At 37.2% G+C, this 18,133-nt stretch overlaps 1 protein-coding gene across 1 annotated transcript; it reads right to left on the bottom strand.

Annotated features, from left to right (window-relative positions):
- Positions 1 to 17,198: 17,198 nt before the first annotated feature.
- Positions 17,199 to 17,381, bottom strand: LOC308415292 (embryonic testis differentiation protein-like; the record flags this gene model as incomplete). Its single annotated transcript, XM_080910279.1, has 1 exon — positions 17,199 to 17,381. The coding sequence occupies one exon, from the start codon at positions 17,379 to 17,381 to the stop codon at positions 17,199 to 17,201; it is 183 nt and encodes a 60-aa protein (XP_080766405.1).
- Positions 17,382 to 18,133: the final 752 nt, after the last annotated feature.

Below are 18,133 nucleotides of genomic sequence, written 5' to 3'. Positions count from 1 at the left end.
AACCAAAATGGCCATGTCAAGAAACACAATGTTTCAAAAGCAGTTGAAAGGAAGTTTAATGACTGAAACATTAGTGTGGCTTGTTTTTTTTTTTTTTTTTTTTTTTTTTTTTTTTTTTTTTTTTTTTTTTTTAACTTCCCATTAAGGCATTCATTTTGAGTAGACATAAGCATAAATTTTGTAATGGCCATTTAAATCTCAAAGGAACAATTTACTTTAGTTTCCAAAGACATTTTGAAAACTTCATATTGTTTTTCGGCTTCCCCAGCTGCCTCTCAATCAAAGAGATCAAAATATTTTTGAAGGGCTTCTGGCATGGTGGAACCACCTTGATGTCCTGTTCTGGTGAGCTGTGAACGGCTTCAGGATTTCCCTTATCCATGACTGGTGTTATTCAATGTCCTCAAGGCAACAGAGAAAGCCTGAAAAAGCAGATGAAACCATATAATCAGCTCAACTCAGAGGCCTCTTTTTACTGCCTTCTCACTATTTTGTCATCTGTTACACAAACATAAATGCTACATACCAGAGACAAATAAAATTTCTTTGAGACACAATTTGATTGACAGTGTCTCACTTATCATAGTCCACATTATCATAATTCACATGACCATATCTTATATACCCAGACATATACATTGATTATGTTGATGTATGTTCTTAGTCTCTATTGTGTTATAGTAACATATTTCAATTCCTGTACCTATTTAAAAGATAGTGTGTGTGTGTGTGTGTGTTTGTGAGAGACAGAGAGAATGAGAGAGAGAGAGAGAGAGAATGAGACAGAGAGAGATAGGGAGAGACAAACAGACAGACATAGAGAGAGTAAGAGAGATATCACAGAATAACCACAATATGAATTTCAGGGATTGAATTAAGTTAATTAATCTTTGCATTAATTGGTTGGGAAAATATTTGCCCTCAATTACTCCTTCTTTTTCTAAACAAAACCTTTATGCTACAATCTAAGTACTACACTTCTCTATAGAAAATCAGGGGGCACCTAACTCTTTCTCATTGCATCTTTTAAAGACAAAGTTAAATAAATATGTGTGCACAGGTTTAAAAAATATAAGGATGGAATTTCTAGGATTCTTCTGACTCATTCAGTTATTTAGGTTCGTTCAAACAGGAAGAATCACATTTAAAAGAGGACTTCCTTTTTCTCTAGTTTGTCAAGAGAGCTTTTCACTTTCATTCCCACTGCATTTACAGTTTCATTCTGTTTACAAGGATGACTGCCAAAACAAAGCCAATAACATCATATCAATATATTGGTTGATATAAAAAGGTGAAATGGATCCTTTGGATTTTATGTTAGAAAATATATCTGTTATTACTCAAGGGAGTATTGTAGAAATGAATTTATCTTCAGGAAATATAAAACCATATGAAAAATTTCAATTATGATCAGGAAATAATAGCAAAGGTGTAAAAATAAAACTTATTGGTAGTAAAAAAAAACCACAATTGAGGAACATGGTAAGACTTCCTCTACATAGTATAGACACTGTCATGTTTTGTTCAATGTGAAAAGCACTATACTATATAAAGCACTTCTCACAATATTCTTCAAATTAATATACTGCAAATGTGTCCTCTGCCCTTTACTGTATGTACATGCTACTTGAATGCTTGCCTAATTCTTCAATATTAGGATATAACTAATTGTACAACACTACACATTTCTGTACAATCATGTCCTCTAACTAACCTTCTGTTTTATGATAATTATTTACATTTGTAAGATATTAAACTAATCCCATTTGTCTTCCATATATTAGTATACTTCTATAGATACTTGAAATGTTTTTCTTCTAATGCACAGAAATAAAAGTAATGATTATCAGTAAGAGGGAATAGGTATCTACTTTGAAATGCTATGCTTGCTGACCAGACACCCAGGCACTTTCCCACCAGTATCAGAGAACCTAGGGTACATGTCCTGGTAAAGTTTTGCTGTGATACCCAGAGCTCAGACAGTGCTTGTCAGTGCTTGTTTCAAAGGTTACTTTCCAGCATACAGTAAGGGCTGGGAATCTGTCAGAGATTATTATGATCTGCCTGGGAAAGGTAGTGTGCAAAGAAAAGCTTCAGAGGCAGATTTACACCTGGATCAGAGGTGAGCCTGAAACATAGGCCCAGGGAGGGCAAAACAGGTGGTGTCAGTGAGTGGAGAGTTCTGTGTTCACAGGTAAAGGGTCCTTTTTGACCCATATAAAGAGACAAGTTCTCAGCCAAAGTACTTAAGACTGGTGTGCAGAGGGTTGAGCTCCCAAAAAAAGCCTCAGAAATGCTCCCACAGCTGAGCTCACAAAGATAGAACTCAGTAACTGCCAACAGAACTCACTGCTTTCCCACAAAAAGCTGAACACCCAGAAGCATTATTCTTACTGAGCCTATGGGCCCTCAGTTGCACTGGAGAGACAGGCACCAGTCAGTGACTATAAGACTACATAATATCACAGATAACAAGATGGCAAGAGGATGTTGATAGAACTTATGCCATAGAAGCCAAGGCAATGTTGCAACATCAGAACCCAGCTCTCCTATCACAGCAAGAAGGAGATTACCAAACACTCTACATAAACAAGGCTCAGACTTGAAAACATACTTCAAGATGATGATAGAGATCTTAGAGAAGCACAAGAATAACTCCCTTAAACATCTACAAGACAACAAACATAAAAATAGAAGCTCTTGCATAGAAAAGAAAAAAAAAATCATTCAAAGAAAACCACATAGAGGAAAACACAAACAAACAGCAGAAGGGATAAAAATAAAAATGGAAATTATAATGAAAAATCAAATAGAGACAAACCTGGGGATAGTTAAATTAAAAAAAAAAAGAAAACCGAAGTTACAGCTGCAGGCATTACCAACAGACTATAAGTGATAGAAAAGAGAATCTTATTCTTCCTCTTCCCTTTCCATGTCTCACCTCTTCTTTATTTTTTTTTCTTTTTATTCTTTTATTTTATCCATTCAGATCTCGCCTTTCCTCATTCTTATTTTCTCCCACTTTTTTGTCCTCCATACACTTCCCTTTTTATTCCTGCCCCCTCTCTAGCTCCCCATTCACTACTCCCTCTGTCTCCCTGCTCTGACCTCTTAAAGACAGCCTCCTCTTTTTATTACCACCTTTGACACTCTTTATTCATTCTTTTTCTATTTTTCCAATGACCATTTACGCTTTCTATATTCCCACATAATCACACTTACCTCTACTTCCTCCCCCCTTTCAAATGTATGTCCTCCTTATTTAATCTATTCTTTCCTATTCAATTTTTCTTCCTGCTACTGCATCTGCCCCTTTCTCTCCTGTTACACTTGCCCTCTAACTAATGTTTCAACTCCTTGTCCCGTTCCCTCCTTTCTCAACTTCCTTCTTATGCTCTCTCTCTCCTTCCATCTGCCCTTCTTCCACATCAAATGACATTCCTCTTGCCTCCTCTCCTTCACCCCTCACATTCCCTCTCATCCTCTCCCTTCTTTCTTCACATTCAAAACCCTGCCACTCTCCTCAATATTTTCTACTATTTTTGCTAGTTTTCTCTGTCCATGGTGTTGTTTTATTCTCTTCCCTCTGCCTCACTTTCTCTCCCGTTTTCTTCCTCCCTTCTATTTCCACTTCTTTTCAAGCTTTCTTACCACTTAATTTCCTGATTTCTTACCTTTCTCTTCACTCATCTTGATGTCCCCCTCCTATTCCCTACTTCCTACAGTTCAATGTTTTGCACATCTTCTCCATCCTTTTCTCTTTTAGTCTGTATCCCCGAATCTCTTTCTGTTTCTTTCTTTGCTCCCTCTTTCCCTCCATACCCTCCGTCATCACTTCTTCATCCTATCTTCTTCACTCTTGTTTCCTCTTGGCCTGCTGACCCCTCCATTAGATCTTACCTCCAGAAATTTCAACTCTCATATCAATTCAAGTATTCCTTTTATCATTCAAGTTCGTTTACTTTGTTCCTTTCTTGTCCTCTGTCTTTTACCCTTATCTTTCATCTCTTCATTTGCCAAATGTCCTCTTTCTTCCTCTTCCACTATCTCCTATTTTTAGTCCCCTAACCCTTCACACCTCCTTTTTTTGCTCCTCCTTCCTCCCCTTTCTTCCCTTTCTTTCTGTTTCCTACTCTTCTGTCCTTCCATCTCAGACACCCTCTATATGCTTTGCTTCTTCTTCATTTTTCTGCCTGTTTTCCCCTTCTTCCTACTTCATCTTTGATCATGTTCCTTATTCTTAATTCATCCTCAGTCCTCTCTCCTCTCTTTATCTTCTTCCTTTTTGATCCAGATCCTCTTTTGTTTCCTACCCTTTGCCATGCTCCCAATTTCACTTCATTTTTTTGCTCTATCAACATCCTTCCTCCACTTTCCCTATTCTTCCAATTACCCTCTGTTTTTTCTTTCAAACATTACCACTTCTGTCCTTTTCCTCATTCTTTCTTCTCCACTTCCCCTTCTCTTCTCTCCTCACCCTTCCTCATATTTCCTTATTTTCCCTTACCTTCCCTTAAAGCTGCCATGTTCTTTCTGTATTCATCCAATTTCCACTTCCCTCAACTGTACCCTTGTCTCATCTCCGTTCAAACTCCTCTAATGACTTATTGAATCTTTTCTCATACTTTCAGCCTTTTTTCTTACCCCAATTATGCAGCCTGTTTCTTTTTTGTCTCATATTCCCTATGAACTTCTCTAATTTCCTGTTCTTCCCTTTACAACTTTCATTCCTCCTCTTCCTTTAAGACAACAGTCTTGCTTCTCTGTTTGCTTGTTTGTCTTTCATTTTTCTCCTTCCATCTGTAACCTATGCTAATTAAGTTTGCACACTACCATAATGACCTGATATCTCCTCTAAGGTTAGTTCAATCAGGAAAAATAACATTACAAACAGAACTTCCTATTCTTTGGATTGTCAAAAGAGTTTTCCTTTGCATTCCCAATGTATTTACAATTACATTCTATTCACTAGGATTACTGCCAAAACAAAGCCAATTACAGTATATTAATGTTTGATTGATATAAACCAGAAAATGGATCTTTTCAAATTTCATGTTTGCAAATTCATATGTGATTACTAAAGGGGATGTCATAGAAATGAAATTATACTCAGGAAAAGTAAAAACCAGATGATGAAATGTTCAATTATTACAAGTAAATAATAGAAAATGTATATATTTGAAACATATTGGTAGTAAAAAGCAACAAAAATTGGTGAACATGTTAAGCCTTCCTCAACATAGTATGGGCTCTTCCACTTTTTGATCAATGTGAAAAGCACTATATTACTTAAAGCACTGCTCACAATATTGTTCATATTAATATACAGCAAGTGTGTCCTCTATCCTTTAATGTATCACTCATAATACATTCTACCTGAATTCTTGCCATATTCTTCAATCTTACGATCTAACTAATTGTATAATACTACACATTGTTGTAAGATCATATTCTCTAACTTTCCTTCTGATTTATAAAATTTGTGCTCATTTCTAAGATATTAAACTGATCCCTTTTCTCTTATTTATATTAGTACACTCTTCTAGGTTCTTTATATGTTTTTCTTGTAATTCACAGAAATTAAAAATAAGGATTATGAGTAAGAGGGAATTGGGATCTATTTAGAAAGGTTGTGCTTGATGACCAGACACATAGGAGCTCTCCCAAACCATTCAGAAGAGACCCTGAGGCACAGGCCTAGTAAGGTGTTGTGTTCAGTACCAAGAGCTCAGAGTGTTTGTGTCAATGCTATGTGGCAAATGTTCCTTTCTAGCCCATAGTAAGTGCCGGGACTCTGAGAGAGATAATTGTGATCTGCCTGGGAAAGGCAGTGATTGAACATCAGCTTCAAAAGCAACTTCTTATTTCTTCTTACATCTAGACTATAAGTGAAACTGACACACAGGCCCTGGGAGGTCACACTGGGAGTTCTCAGTGAGTGGAGAGTCTGTGTTTACTAGAAAAAGGGTCCTTTTAGGCCTAGAGAAAGTGCCAGTAGTACTCAGGACTCGTGGGCAAAGAGCTGAGCTCCCAGAAGTCCTTAAAGAGCTCCCACACCTTAGCTCACAAAGGCAGAACTGAGTCACTTCCACCAGAATTCACGGCTTTCCCACAAGAATCCAAACAACAGACTCCATTTTCTTCCTGAGCCCATGGGACCTCACATACATGGGAGATATAGGCACTAGTCACTTACTACAAGACCACATATAATCACAGTAATGCAGCTGGTATCTTCTAGTTCCATCTTCCCTATGCTCTTTTCCATTTTCTTCTTCTTCACAACTCTAATTTTCTTCTTCTTTTAAGATAACATTCTTGCTTCCCTGTTTGCTTCTTTGTCCTCCATTACATTCCTTCCATGTTTAAACTACCCTAAGTAATTATTAGGTTATTTTAGGAATTAAAAATGGAAATTGAAACAAAAAAGAAAACACAAAAAAAGGCCATCTTAGAGATAGTCAGTTCAAAATGGGACATCAGGAGTTACAGATACAACATCACCAACAGACTAAAAGAGATGGAAGAGAGAATCTTATTCTTCCTCGTCCCTCCTCTTTCCACATTCCAATTCTCACCTCTTTTTTTTTCTATTTTATTTCTTTCATTCAGATATCCTCTTGCCTCATTCTACTTTTCTCCTCATTTTTTGGCCTCCATACACTTTCCTCTTTATTCATATCCCCTCTCTACCTCCCTGTCACTACTCAATCTAACTCCCTGTTCAGACCTCTTCAAGACCTCCTCTAATACTCCATCTTTTGCCACATTTGACAATCTATTTATTGTTTCTTCCCCTGTTCTCCAATCACCTTTTTCCCTTTTTCCTCTTCCCATATCACACTTTTCTACTTCCGCCCTCCTTTTCATCTGTATCTGCTCCTTATTTAATATATTCTTTCCTACTCAATTTTTCTTTCATCTAATGGATCTATGCCTTTCTTGCCTGTTATAACTTCTTCCAGTTAATTCTATTCTGTTTAAACTCCCTGTTTCTTCCCTCCTTTCTCCACTTCCTTCTTTCCCTCTAATTACCCTTCCATCTGCCCTTCTTCCATATCATCTGAAATTCCACTTTCCTCCCTTTCTTCACCACTCACATTCCCTCTCATCATCTCTTTTTTCCTTCACATTCAAATTCCTGACACTCTCCTCCTCAATTTTCCCTGCTCTTTTCACTTGTTTTTTGTGCTCTTTTCTCCTCTACCTCTGCCTCAATTTCCCTTCCAATTCCTCTTCCTCATCATCTCTTCTATTTCCACTTATTTTAAGCTTTCTTAAGTTTTTTAATTTCCTACATTTCTATTTACTCATCTTGATGTCCCCTTCCTATTCCCTACTTCCTACTGTTCCATACTTCCCATATCTTCTCCATCTTATTTTTCAGTCTTTTTCACACCCTATCCTGTTCTGCTTCTATTTTTCATCCCTCTCTCCCTCTTTCTCATCCCTCGTCACTTCTTTATCATATCCTCCTCACACAGTATTCTCTTTGCCTGCTCTTCCCTCCTTTAGATTTTATCCCTAGAAATTCATCCTTTCATATCATCTAGTTTCAAGTATTCCTTTTGTTTATCATTCCAATTCTTTTGTTTTTTTTTTCTTTTCACAACATCTGTCTTTTACCCTTATTTTTAATCTCTTCATTTGCCATATGTCCTTGTTCCTCCTCTTCCATCATGTCCTATTTTTAGTATTGCCACTCTCCATAACTCCTTGCTTCTCCCTCATTTTTTCTTCTTACAGTCTGTTTTCTCTTTCTTCCTACCTTGTACTTTTATCACTTTCCTCATTCTTAATCCAATCTCAGTCCTCTCTCCTCTATTTATATTCTTCCTTTCTTTATCCAGATCCTCTATTGTTTCCTACCCTTTGCTATGCTCTCAATATTACTTCATTTTTCTCTACCAACTTACTTCCTCCACTTTCTAAATCCTTTCAATCCACCCTCTCTTTTCTCTTTCATTCATTTCCTCTTCTGTATTCTTCCACTTTCTCTCTTCTCCCTCTTCTCTTTCCTCTTCACCCTTTGTCATATTCCCTTATCCTCCCCTTTCTTCCATTCCAGCTTCCATTCTCTTTCTGTATTCATCCAATGTCTACTCTACCGTTTTCTCATCTCCCTTCTAACCTCCTCTGCTGCCTTATCTACCTTTTTTCCATTCTCTTCAGCCTACTTCCTCTTACAACACTCATGAAGGCCTTATCTTCTTGTCTCATCTTCCTTATGCACTACTCTACTTTCCTGTTCTTCCCTCTACAACTCTCATTCCTCCTCCTCTTTTAAGAAAATAGTTTTGCTTCTTTGTTTGCCTCTGTGTCCTCCATTACTTTACTTCCATGTTTAAACTACCCTAATTAATTTTGCTCTCTACCATAAAGGGATATTTCCTCTGAGGTTTGTTCAAACAGGAGGATCACATTACAAACTGAACTTCCTATTCTCTGGATTGCCAGGAGAACCTTTCCTTTATATTTCCAGGGTATTTCCAGTTACATTCTATTTTTTAGGATGATTGCCAAAACAAAATCAACAATACTGTAGTAATGTTTTAGTTGGTATAAATAGGCAAAATGGATAATTTCACTTTTATGTTTGCAAGTCCATATGTAATTACTCAATGGAATATACTAGAAATGAAATTATCCTCAGGAAACATAAAACCAGATGAAGTTCAATTATTGACAGGACATGATAGCAAAGGTTTATACTTGAAACATATTGGTAGTAAAAGTCAACAAAAATTGAATAACATGGTAAGCTTTACTCTACATAGTATAGGCAATGTCACTTTTTGTTCAATGTGAAAAGCACTATACTACATAAAGCACTGCTCATAGTTCTCTTCATCTTAATATACTGCATAGGTATCCTCCATTTTTTACTGTATCACTCATAATACATGCTACCTGAACACATGCCTAATCCTTCAATTTTAGCTTATAACTAATTATACAATACCACACTACACATTTCTGTAAGATCATGTTCCCTATGTGCCTTCTGTTTTACAATAATTGTTTACATTTCTAAAACATTAAACTAATCTCATTTCTCTTCCACATATTAGTAAATTTCTATAGGTACTTAATAAGTTTTTCTTGAATTGCACAGATATGAAAAAAAAGGATTATGAGTAAGAGGGATTAGGGATCTGCCTGGGAAAGGTGGTGCTCATATATCAGCTTCACAGGTGCTTTTATGCCGGACCAGAGGTGAGCCTGACACAAAGGACTAGGGAGGGCACACTGGGAGTTCATAGTGAGTAGAGAGTTATGAGTAGTCTAGAAAAGAGTACTGTTTGCTGTAGAGATAGGGTCAGGTCCACGCCAGTATTACTCAGGATCAGTGGGGAGAGGTCTGAGCTCCCAGAACAGCTTCAGGAGAGCTCCCACAACTGAGCTCATAAAAACATTACTGAATAACTCCCACCAGAACTTACAGCTTTCCCAAAAAAGCAGAACACTCAGAAGCATGTTTCTTCCTGAGACCACAGTCCTTGACACACTTCCCACTTTTTTCTGCCCCATCTCCTCTTCCTAGTTATTTACTCAGGCTACCTCCCTGCTCCGACATCTTTAGGAATCCCTTCTCTCTTTCTTTTAACCTTTACCCTCTTTCTATTTTTTCTTACACTTCTCTAGTCTCCTCTCTCTCATTCCCCTCTACCTCCATCACACTTCTGTTTAATTCCTTCTTCCTATTCACCTGTATTTCTCCTAAATGTATCTATTCTTTACTATTCACTTTTTTCCTTCTACCCCATCTACTGCTTTATCTCCTCTTAGCTCACCCCTATAATTAAGTTTTGAATCCTGTCTTGAACTCTATGTCTCTTCCCAGCTTTCCCCACTTCCTTCTTTCTATCTCACTCTCTTTCCATCTTCCCTTCTTTTCAAACATCTGACATCCTTCTTTTCTCCCCTTCTTCACCCTTCACGTTCCCGGGAAAAGCCTCTTCTCTTCACATTCAAATTCCCATCACTTTCCTTCTCAATTTTCCCTACTTGTTTCTCTTTCCTCTGTGCTCTTTTCTCTTCTTCCCTTGGCCTCTCTTTCTTTCTTTTTTTATTTTTTAAACACCTTTATTTTAAAAAACAAAGATAAATGTACAAATTTTAGGGATTTTGCATAAAAGTATATGAATACATTTTGGTCAATGTTTGGCTTTTTTTTCCAAAGGTTTGATAGTGTGCATTAAGGTCTTACTAGTTACAATGAGCATAAAGTACATGTAAAACAGGATGTAACCCAGAATTAGTCAACATTTTCTTGGTGTGTAAAGATTGAGCATAATGATTTTTTTCTTTTCTTTCTTTCTTTTCTTTTTTCTTGAGCTTCACACAGTCTGTGAGTTGTTTCTGGAGTGTTCAGTGCTTTCTGGGGTTAGTATCCCATTATCAGTGACTGCATATTATATCTGTTCTTTTGTGACTGGGTTATCTCACTCAGGATGATATTCTCTAGAATATCCATTTTCTTAAGAATTTCGTTAAGTCATTGTTTCTCATAGCTGAGTAGTACTCCATTTTGTAAATGTACCACAATTTTTGTATCCATTCACCTTCTGAAGGACATCTGGGTTCTTTCCAACTCCTGGCTATTATAAATAGAGCTGCTATGAACATTGTGGTGCATATATCTTTGTTGTGTACTAAAGTGTCTCTGGGGTATATGCCCAGAAGTGGAATAGCTGGTTCTTCAGGTAGTATTATGTCCAATTTTCTGAGGTTTCGCCAGGTTGATTTCCAGAGTGGTTGTATTAGCTTGCAACCCCACAAACAGTGGAGAAGTGTTCCTCTTTCTCCGCAAACTCGCCAGCATCTGTGTTCATCTGAGTTTTGGATCTTGTCCAACATGACTGGTGTGAGGTGGAATCTCAGGGTTGTTTTGATTTGCATTTCCCTGATGGCTAAGGATGTCAAGCACTTCCTCAGATATTTCTCAGCCATTCGATATTCCTCAACTGAGAACATTTTGTTTAGCTCTGTACCCCATTTTTAATAGGGTTATTTGATTCTCTGGTGTCTAGCTTTTTGAGTTCTTTGTATACCTTGGGTATTAGGCCTCTATCTGATGTGGAGTTGGTAAAGATCTTTTCCCTTTCTGTTGGCTGCCATTTTGTTTTCTTGACAATGTCCTTAGCCTTACATAAACTTTGCAATCTCATTAAGGTCCACTTGTTAATCTTTGACCTTAGAGCTTGAGCGAGTGGTGATTTGTTCATAAAATTTTCTCCTGTGCCTATGTGTTCCAAGATTTTCCCTACTTTCTCATCTAATAGTTTCAGTGTATCTGGTCTAATGTGGAGATCTTTGATCCACTTACACTTGAGCTTTGTACAAGGAGATAAGAAAGGGTCTATTTTCATTCTTTTGCATGCTGAGTGCCAGTTGGACCAGCACCATTTGTTGAATAGGCTGTCCTTTTTCCTTTGAATGTTTACGGCTCCTTTGTCAAAAATCAGGTGACCATATACATGAGGGCTCATTTCTGGATCTTCTATTTTAATCCATTGATCCACATTCTTATTTTTGTACCAGTATCATGCAGTTTTCAGCACAATTGCTTTGTAATATTGCTTGAGGTCAGGGATAGTGTTTCCCACAGATGTTTTCTTGTTGTTGGGGATGGACTTCACTATTCTAGGTCTTTTGTTATTCCATATGAAATTGCACATTGATCTTTTCAATTACATGAAGAACTTGGTTGGAATTTTGATGGAGATTGCATTGAATCTGTAGATTGCTTTTGGTAGGATGGCCATTTTTAAAATGTTGATCTTTCCAATCCATGAGCATGGGAGATCTTTCCATTTTCTGAGATCATCCTCAAGTTTCTTCTTTAGAGGTTTTTAAGTTCTTGTCATACAGGTCCTTCACTTCCTTAGTTAGAGTCACACCAAAATATTTCATAAATTTTGTGACGAATGTGAAGGGTACCTTTTCCCTAATTTCTTTGCCCACATGTTTGTCCTTTGAGTATAGGAAGGCTACTGATTTGTGTGAGTTAATTCTGTATCCAGCCACTTTGCTGAACTTGTTTATCAGGTGTAGGAGTTCTCTGGTGTAATTTTTGGCGTCACTTAAGTACACTATCATGTCATCAGCAAAGAGTGATGTTCTTATCTCTTCCTTTCTGATTTGGATCCTTTTGATCTCCTTTTGCAGTCTAATTGCTCCAGCCATGACTTCCAGTACTATGTTTAATAGGTAGGGTGAGAGTGGGCAGCCTTGTTAGGTCCCTGATTTTATCAGGATTGCTTCAAGATTCTCACTATTAAGTTTGATGTTGGCTGTTGGTTTGCTGTATATTGCCTTTATTATGTTTAAGTATAGATTTTGGATTCCTGTTCTTTCCAGGACTTTTAACATGAAGGGGTGTTGGATTTTGTCAAATGCTTTCTCAGCATCTAGTGAGATGACCATGTGATTTTGTTCTTTGAGTTTGTTTATATGGTGGAGTACATTGATGGATTTCCTTATATTAAACCTTCCCTGCATCCCAGGGATGAAGCCTACTTGCTCATGATGAATAATCATTTGATGTGTTCATGGATTCGGTTTGCAAGGATTTTGTTGAGTATTTTTGCATCAATGTTCATTAGTGAGATTGGTCTGTAGTTCTCTTTCCTTTACGGTCTTTGTGTGCTTTAGGTACAAGGGTTATTGTAGCCTCAAAAAATGAGTTAGGTATTATTCCATCTGATTCTATCTTTTGGAATAGTGTGGAGAGTATTGGTGTTATATCCCCAATAAATTTCTGATAAAATTCTGCATTGATCCTGTCTGGACCTGGGCTTTTTTTTGGTCGGGAAGCCTTTGAAGACTTCTTCTATTTCTTTAGGTGTTATAGGATTATTTAGATGGTTTACTTGGTCCTGGTTTAACTTTAGGATCTTTTATGTGTCTAGGAATTCATCCATTTCCTCCAGATTTTCCAATTTTGTGGAGTATAAGTTTTTGTAGTAGGATCTGATGATTTCTTGAATTTCCTCAGTTTCAGTTGTTGTGTCACCACTTTCCTTTCTGATTTTGTTAATTTGGATACTCTCTTTTTGCCCTCTAGTTAGTCTGGCTAGGGGTTTATCAATCTTGTTGATTTTCTCAAAAAACCAACTCTTGGTTTTGTTGATTTTTTCAATGGTTCTTTTTGTTTCTTTTGGTCTATTTCTTCCCTAATTATGATTATTTCTTTCCGTCTACTCTTCTTGGGTGTATCTGCTTCCTTTTTTCTAGGGCTTTTAGCTGTGCTGTGTGGTTTCTGATGTAAGCTCTCTCCAGTTTCTTTTTGGAAGCACTTAGGGCTAAGAGTTTTCCTCTCAGTACTGCTTTCATTGTGTCCCACAGGATTGGGTATGTTGTGTTTTCATTTTTGTTGAATTCTAGAAAATCCTTAATTTCTTTCTTTATTTCTTATTTGACCCTGCTATTATTTAACAGAACATTGTTTTGTTTCCATGTGTATGTGGGTTTTTTGTTGTCTTTGCAGTTGTTAAAGACCAGCCATAGACCATGGTGATCTGAGAGGATGCATGGGAGTATTTCAATCTTCTTATATCAATTGAGGCTCGATCTGTGTCCAGTCATGTGGTCAATTTTCAAGAAGGTGCCATGAGGTGGTGAGAAGAAGGTGTATTCTTTTACTTTAGGAAAAATGTTCTGAATATATCTATTAATTCTAGTTGGTTCAAAGTCTCTGCTAGTTTTTCAGTGTCCTTGTTCAGTTTCTGTTTCCATGATCTGTCCATTGGAGAGAGTGGGGTATTAAAGTCTCCCACTATTATTGTGTGGGGTAATATGTAGTTTTTGAGTTTTAGTAGGGTTTCTTTTATGAATGTGGGTGCTTTTTTATTTGGAAGAGATATGTTAAGAATTGAGAGTTCCTCCTGACAGTTTTCTTTGGTAATGAGTAAAAAGTGTCCTTCTTTATCTTTTTTGATAACTTTTGGTTGGAAATTTACTTTATTCAATATTAGAATAACCTCTCCAGCTTGCTTCTTGGGGCTGTTTGCTTGGAAGTTTTTTTCCCACCCTTTTAATCTGAGATAGTGTCTCTCTTTGTCTCTGAGATGAGTTTCCTGTATGCAGCAAAAGGCTGGATTTTGTTTACGTATCCAGTCTGATAGCCTATGTCTCTTTATTGGGGAGTTGAGTCGATTTATATTAATAGATATCAAGGAATAGTTGTTTGTGTTTCCTGCCATTATTGCTTTTGTGGGTTGAGTTGTGTCTGTGTCTTTTTAGTCTTTTAGTTTTCTTGTTTAGGAGTTTTCTTGTTTTTACTAGGGTGTATTTTCCCTCATTGTATTGGGTTTTCCACCTATAATTCGTTGTGGTGCTGGGTTTGTGGTCAGATATTGTGCAAATTTTGTTTTGTCTTGAAATATCTTCATCTCTCCATCGATGGTGATTGATAGTTTTGCTGGGTATAGCAGCTTGGGCTGGCACTTGTGCTCTCTTAAGGAGTGCATGATGTCTGTCCAGGCTCTTCTAGCTTTCATAGTCTCTCTTGAGAAATCGGGTGTGATTCTGATTGGTCTGCCTTTATATGTTACTTGACCTTTTTCATTTACTGCTTTTAGTATTCTTTCTTTGCTTTGGGCACTTGGTGTTTTGACTATTATGTGTCGGGAGGTATTTCTTTTCTGGTCCAATCTATTTGGAGTTCTGAAGGCTTCTTTTATGTTTGTGGTCATCTCATTCTTGAGGGTAAGGAAGTTTTCTTCTACGATTTTGTTGAAGATATTTACTGTGCCTCTTAGTCAATATTCTTCTCCCTGTTCTATTCCTATTATCCTTAGGTTCGGTCTTCTCATTGTGTCTTGGATTTCCTGGATATTTTGGGTTAGGAGCTTTTTGTTTTTTGCATCTTCTATGGCGGTTTTGTCTATGTTTACAATATTGTCTTCTGCCCCCAAGTTTCTCTCTTCGATCTCTTGTAATCTATTGGAAATGCTTGCTTCTGTGACTCCTGATTTCTTTTTTGGGTGTTCTTCCTCTAGAGTTATCTCTTTTATTGTTTTCTTTATTGTGTCAATTTTTGTTTTAATTTCCCTCTTACATTCCTTCATTTCTTTGGTTCTGTTTTCCTCTAGTTCTTTGAGTTCTTTGAGTGTTTTTCTTGTTTCCTCTTTAAAAGCTTCTGAATCTTTTTGCTTTTCCTCCCGTTTTTGTTTAATTGTCTCTATCAGCATCTTGAGGTATGATTTTTGGTCTGTGTCTTCTTTTCCTGGAGTGTTTGGCATTCCGATGTTTGCTGTTATGGGAGAGATGTGTTCTGGTGTTGCCAGGTTGTCTTGGTTTTCTTGGGATGTACTCTTTCTCTTTCGTCTTGCCATTTTGTTGTCAGTGATATGTTCTCGCCTTTCCCTTGTATCTATCTGGTCTCTGTCCCTGGATCTCCACTGATCCAGATGGCAGATGGGCTGAGACTTTTTTGCACCTCAGAGTCGCCAGGTAGGAACAGAAGTTCCAAAGTTGTGTTCCTGGTCCCTGGATCGGGCAGAGCAGTGGTGCGCTTTCTGTGCACACTCAGCAGAGATCTCTCTGCTCCCTGGCTGCCTCGATCTCTTACTCTCAAGTTTTTAAACCTTTAGTGCCTGCCGGACCGTGTGGCAGATGGGCTGTGCTCTGTTCTGTGCCCCTTTGACCTCTCTTTCAATCTCAATTCCTCTTCCTCCTCCTTTCTTTAATTTCCACTTCCTTCTCAAACCTTTTTACCTCTTAACTTTTGCATTTCCTACATTTCTGTTAACTCACCTTGATGTCCCCATCCTCTTCATTCTTTTCTACAGTTCTGTACTTCCCACATCTTCTCCATCATCTATTAATCTTTAGGTCGGTATTCTTTTCTACTTTTGTCCTTCTCTCTTTCTTCCCCTTCACTTCCTTATCATATCTTTATTCCTGTTTTGTCTTGTCCTGTCCTGCCCTCTCTTAGATCTTACCTCCTTCTCTTTGTTCTCTCCTATCACCTCTTTAACAGTCTTCATTTTGTTTTTCTTTCTGCTTTTTTCCTTTTCCTTTTCACTTCAATTTTTTCTCATTTCCCTATTTCCTGTTCATCTCCTTTCTCTTCTTCTGTCTTTTAACCTTATCTATCATCTCTAACCCATTTACACCTGGACCAGAGTTGAGTCTGACACATAGGACCTGGGAGTGCACACTGGGGGTTCTCAGTGAGTAGACAGTTCTGTGCTCACTGGAAAAGGGTTCTTTTTGCCTAGAGAAAAAGTCATGTCCCTGGCAGTAACATTCAGGTTGTATGGGCAGAGGGCAGAGCACCCAGAACAGCCTCAGAAGATCTCCTACACATGAGCTTACAAAGGCATAGGTAAGACACTGCCATCAGAACTCAAAGCTTGCTGAAGAAAAAGCCAAACACTCAGAAGCAATTTTCTTCCTGAGCCCAAGGGCCTGCAGATCTATAGGAGGAACAGACACCAGTCACTAACAAGACCACACATAATCACAGATATCAAGATGTCAAGAGGAAAGATAAATAACTTAGGCAATACAAACAAAGACATCTTGGCAACATTAGAATCAGCTCTGCTACCTAGCAAGTAGTAGATTACCAAACACTCTAGAGAAATGAGGCTCAACTATCAGAAACTATGACTTTATGAAATTCTAAAGAAAATGGATGCATCTAGAGAATCTCATCCTGAGTGAGATAACCAGTCACAAAAGAACAGACATAATATGCAGTCACTGATAATTGGATACTAACCCCAGGAACTATATATAATTCAAAAAAAAAAAAAGAAAAAAATAAGAAAAGAAAAAAACCATTATGCTCAATTCTTACACAGCAAGAAAACTTTGATTAATTCCAGGTTACATCCTGTTTTACATGTACTCTATGCTCATTGTAACTATCAAGATCATAATGCACAGTACTAAACCGTTAAGAAAAAACATCATTGACAAAAATATATTTGAATACTTTTATGCAAAATGCTTAAAATTTGTACATTTATCTTTGTTTTTTAAAATAAATTTTTTAATAAAAATTTTAAAAAAGAAATGAAAAAAAAAAAAGAAACACAATGTACCAAAAGCAGTTGAAATGAAGAATAGTTTAATGACTGAAATATCAGTGTGGCTTGTTTTTTAATTATCATTAAGTCATTCATTTTGAGTGGACATAAACATGAATTTTGTAATTGCCATTTTAGTCTAGAGGGGGCACTTTACTTTAGTGTCCAAACCCATTCTGACAAATCCATATTGTTTTTGGGCTTCCCCAGCTGCCTCTCAATCAAATACATCAGAATATTGTTGGAGGGCTTCTGGTATTTTAACTTTTTTGCTGGAACTACTTCCATGTTCTGTTCTGGTGGCCTATGAACAGCTTCAGAATTTTCTTTATCCATGACTGGGATTATTCAATGGCCTCAAGGCAACAGAAAAATCCTGAGAAGGCAAATGAAACAAAATAATCAGTTCAGCCCAGAGGCCTCTTTTGACTGCCTTCTTAACTTTTTGTCTGTCAGTTTCTCAAACATAAATGCAACATGCCTGAAACAAATGAAATTGCTTTGAGACACAATCTAATTAGCAGTGTCCCACTTATCATAGTCCACATTACCATATTTCACATGACCATATTTCATATCCGGACATATACTTTGATTACATTGATGTATGTTCAGAAGCTCTCTTCTGTTATAGTATCTTTTTAAAAGACAGTGTGTGTGTGTTTGTGTGTGTGTGTGCGTGTCTGTGTGTCTGTGAGAGAGAGAGAGAGAGAGAGAGAGAGAGAGAGAGAGAGAGAGAGAGAGAGAGAGAGAGAGAAACAGATGGACAGAGACAGAAACAAAGAAGGACAGAGAAATCACAGAATAACCACAATATCATTGTGAGAATAAGAGAATAATCGTTGCAGAAACTGGTTGAGCAAACTTGATAGCCCTCAATTCCTCCTTCTTTTACCAAATAAAACCCTTATGACTCATGCTAACTACTATATTTCTCTATTTTTCTGGTTATAAAAATCAGGGTATGTCAGGTTTCTCTTTGCCTCTGTCAAAGATAAAGTTAGAGAAAAACCAGTATACATGTTTCCAAAGTAAAGGGATGGAATTTCTTGGATTCTACTGACTCATTTAGATATTTAGGTTGATTT

Source organism: Micromys minutus (assembly GCF_963924665.1).
Source record: "Micromys minutus genome assembly, chromosome: X".
Lineage (NCBI taxonomy): Eukaryota > Metazoa > Chordata > Mammalia > Rodentia > Muridae > Micromys > Micromys minutus.
The sequence above is the reverse complement of the archived record's forward strand: the minus strand, read 5'-3'. Positions and strand labels throughout refer to the sequence as shown.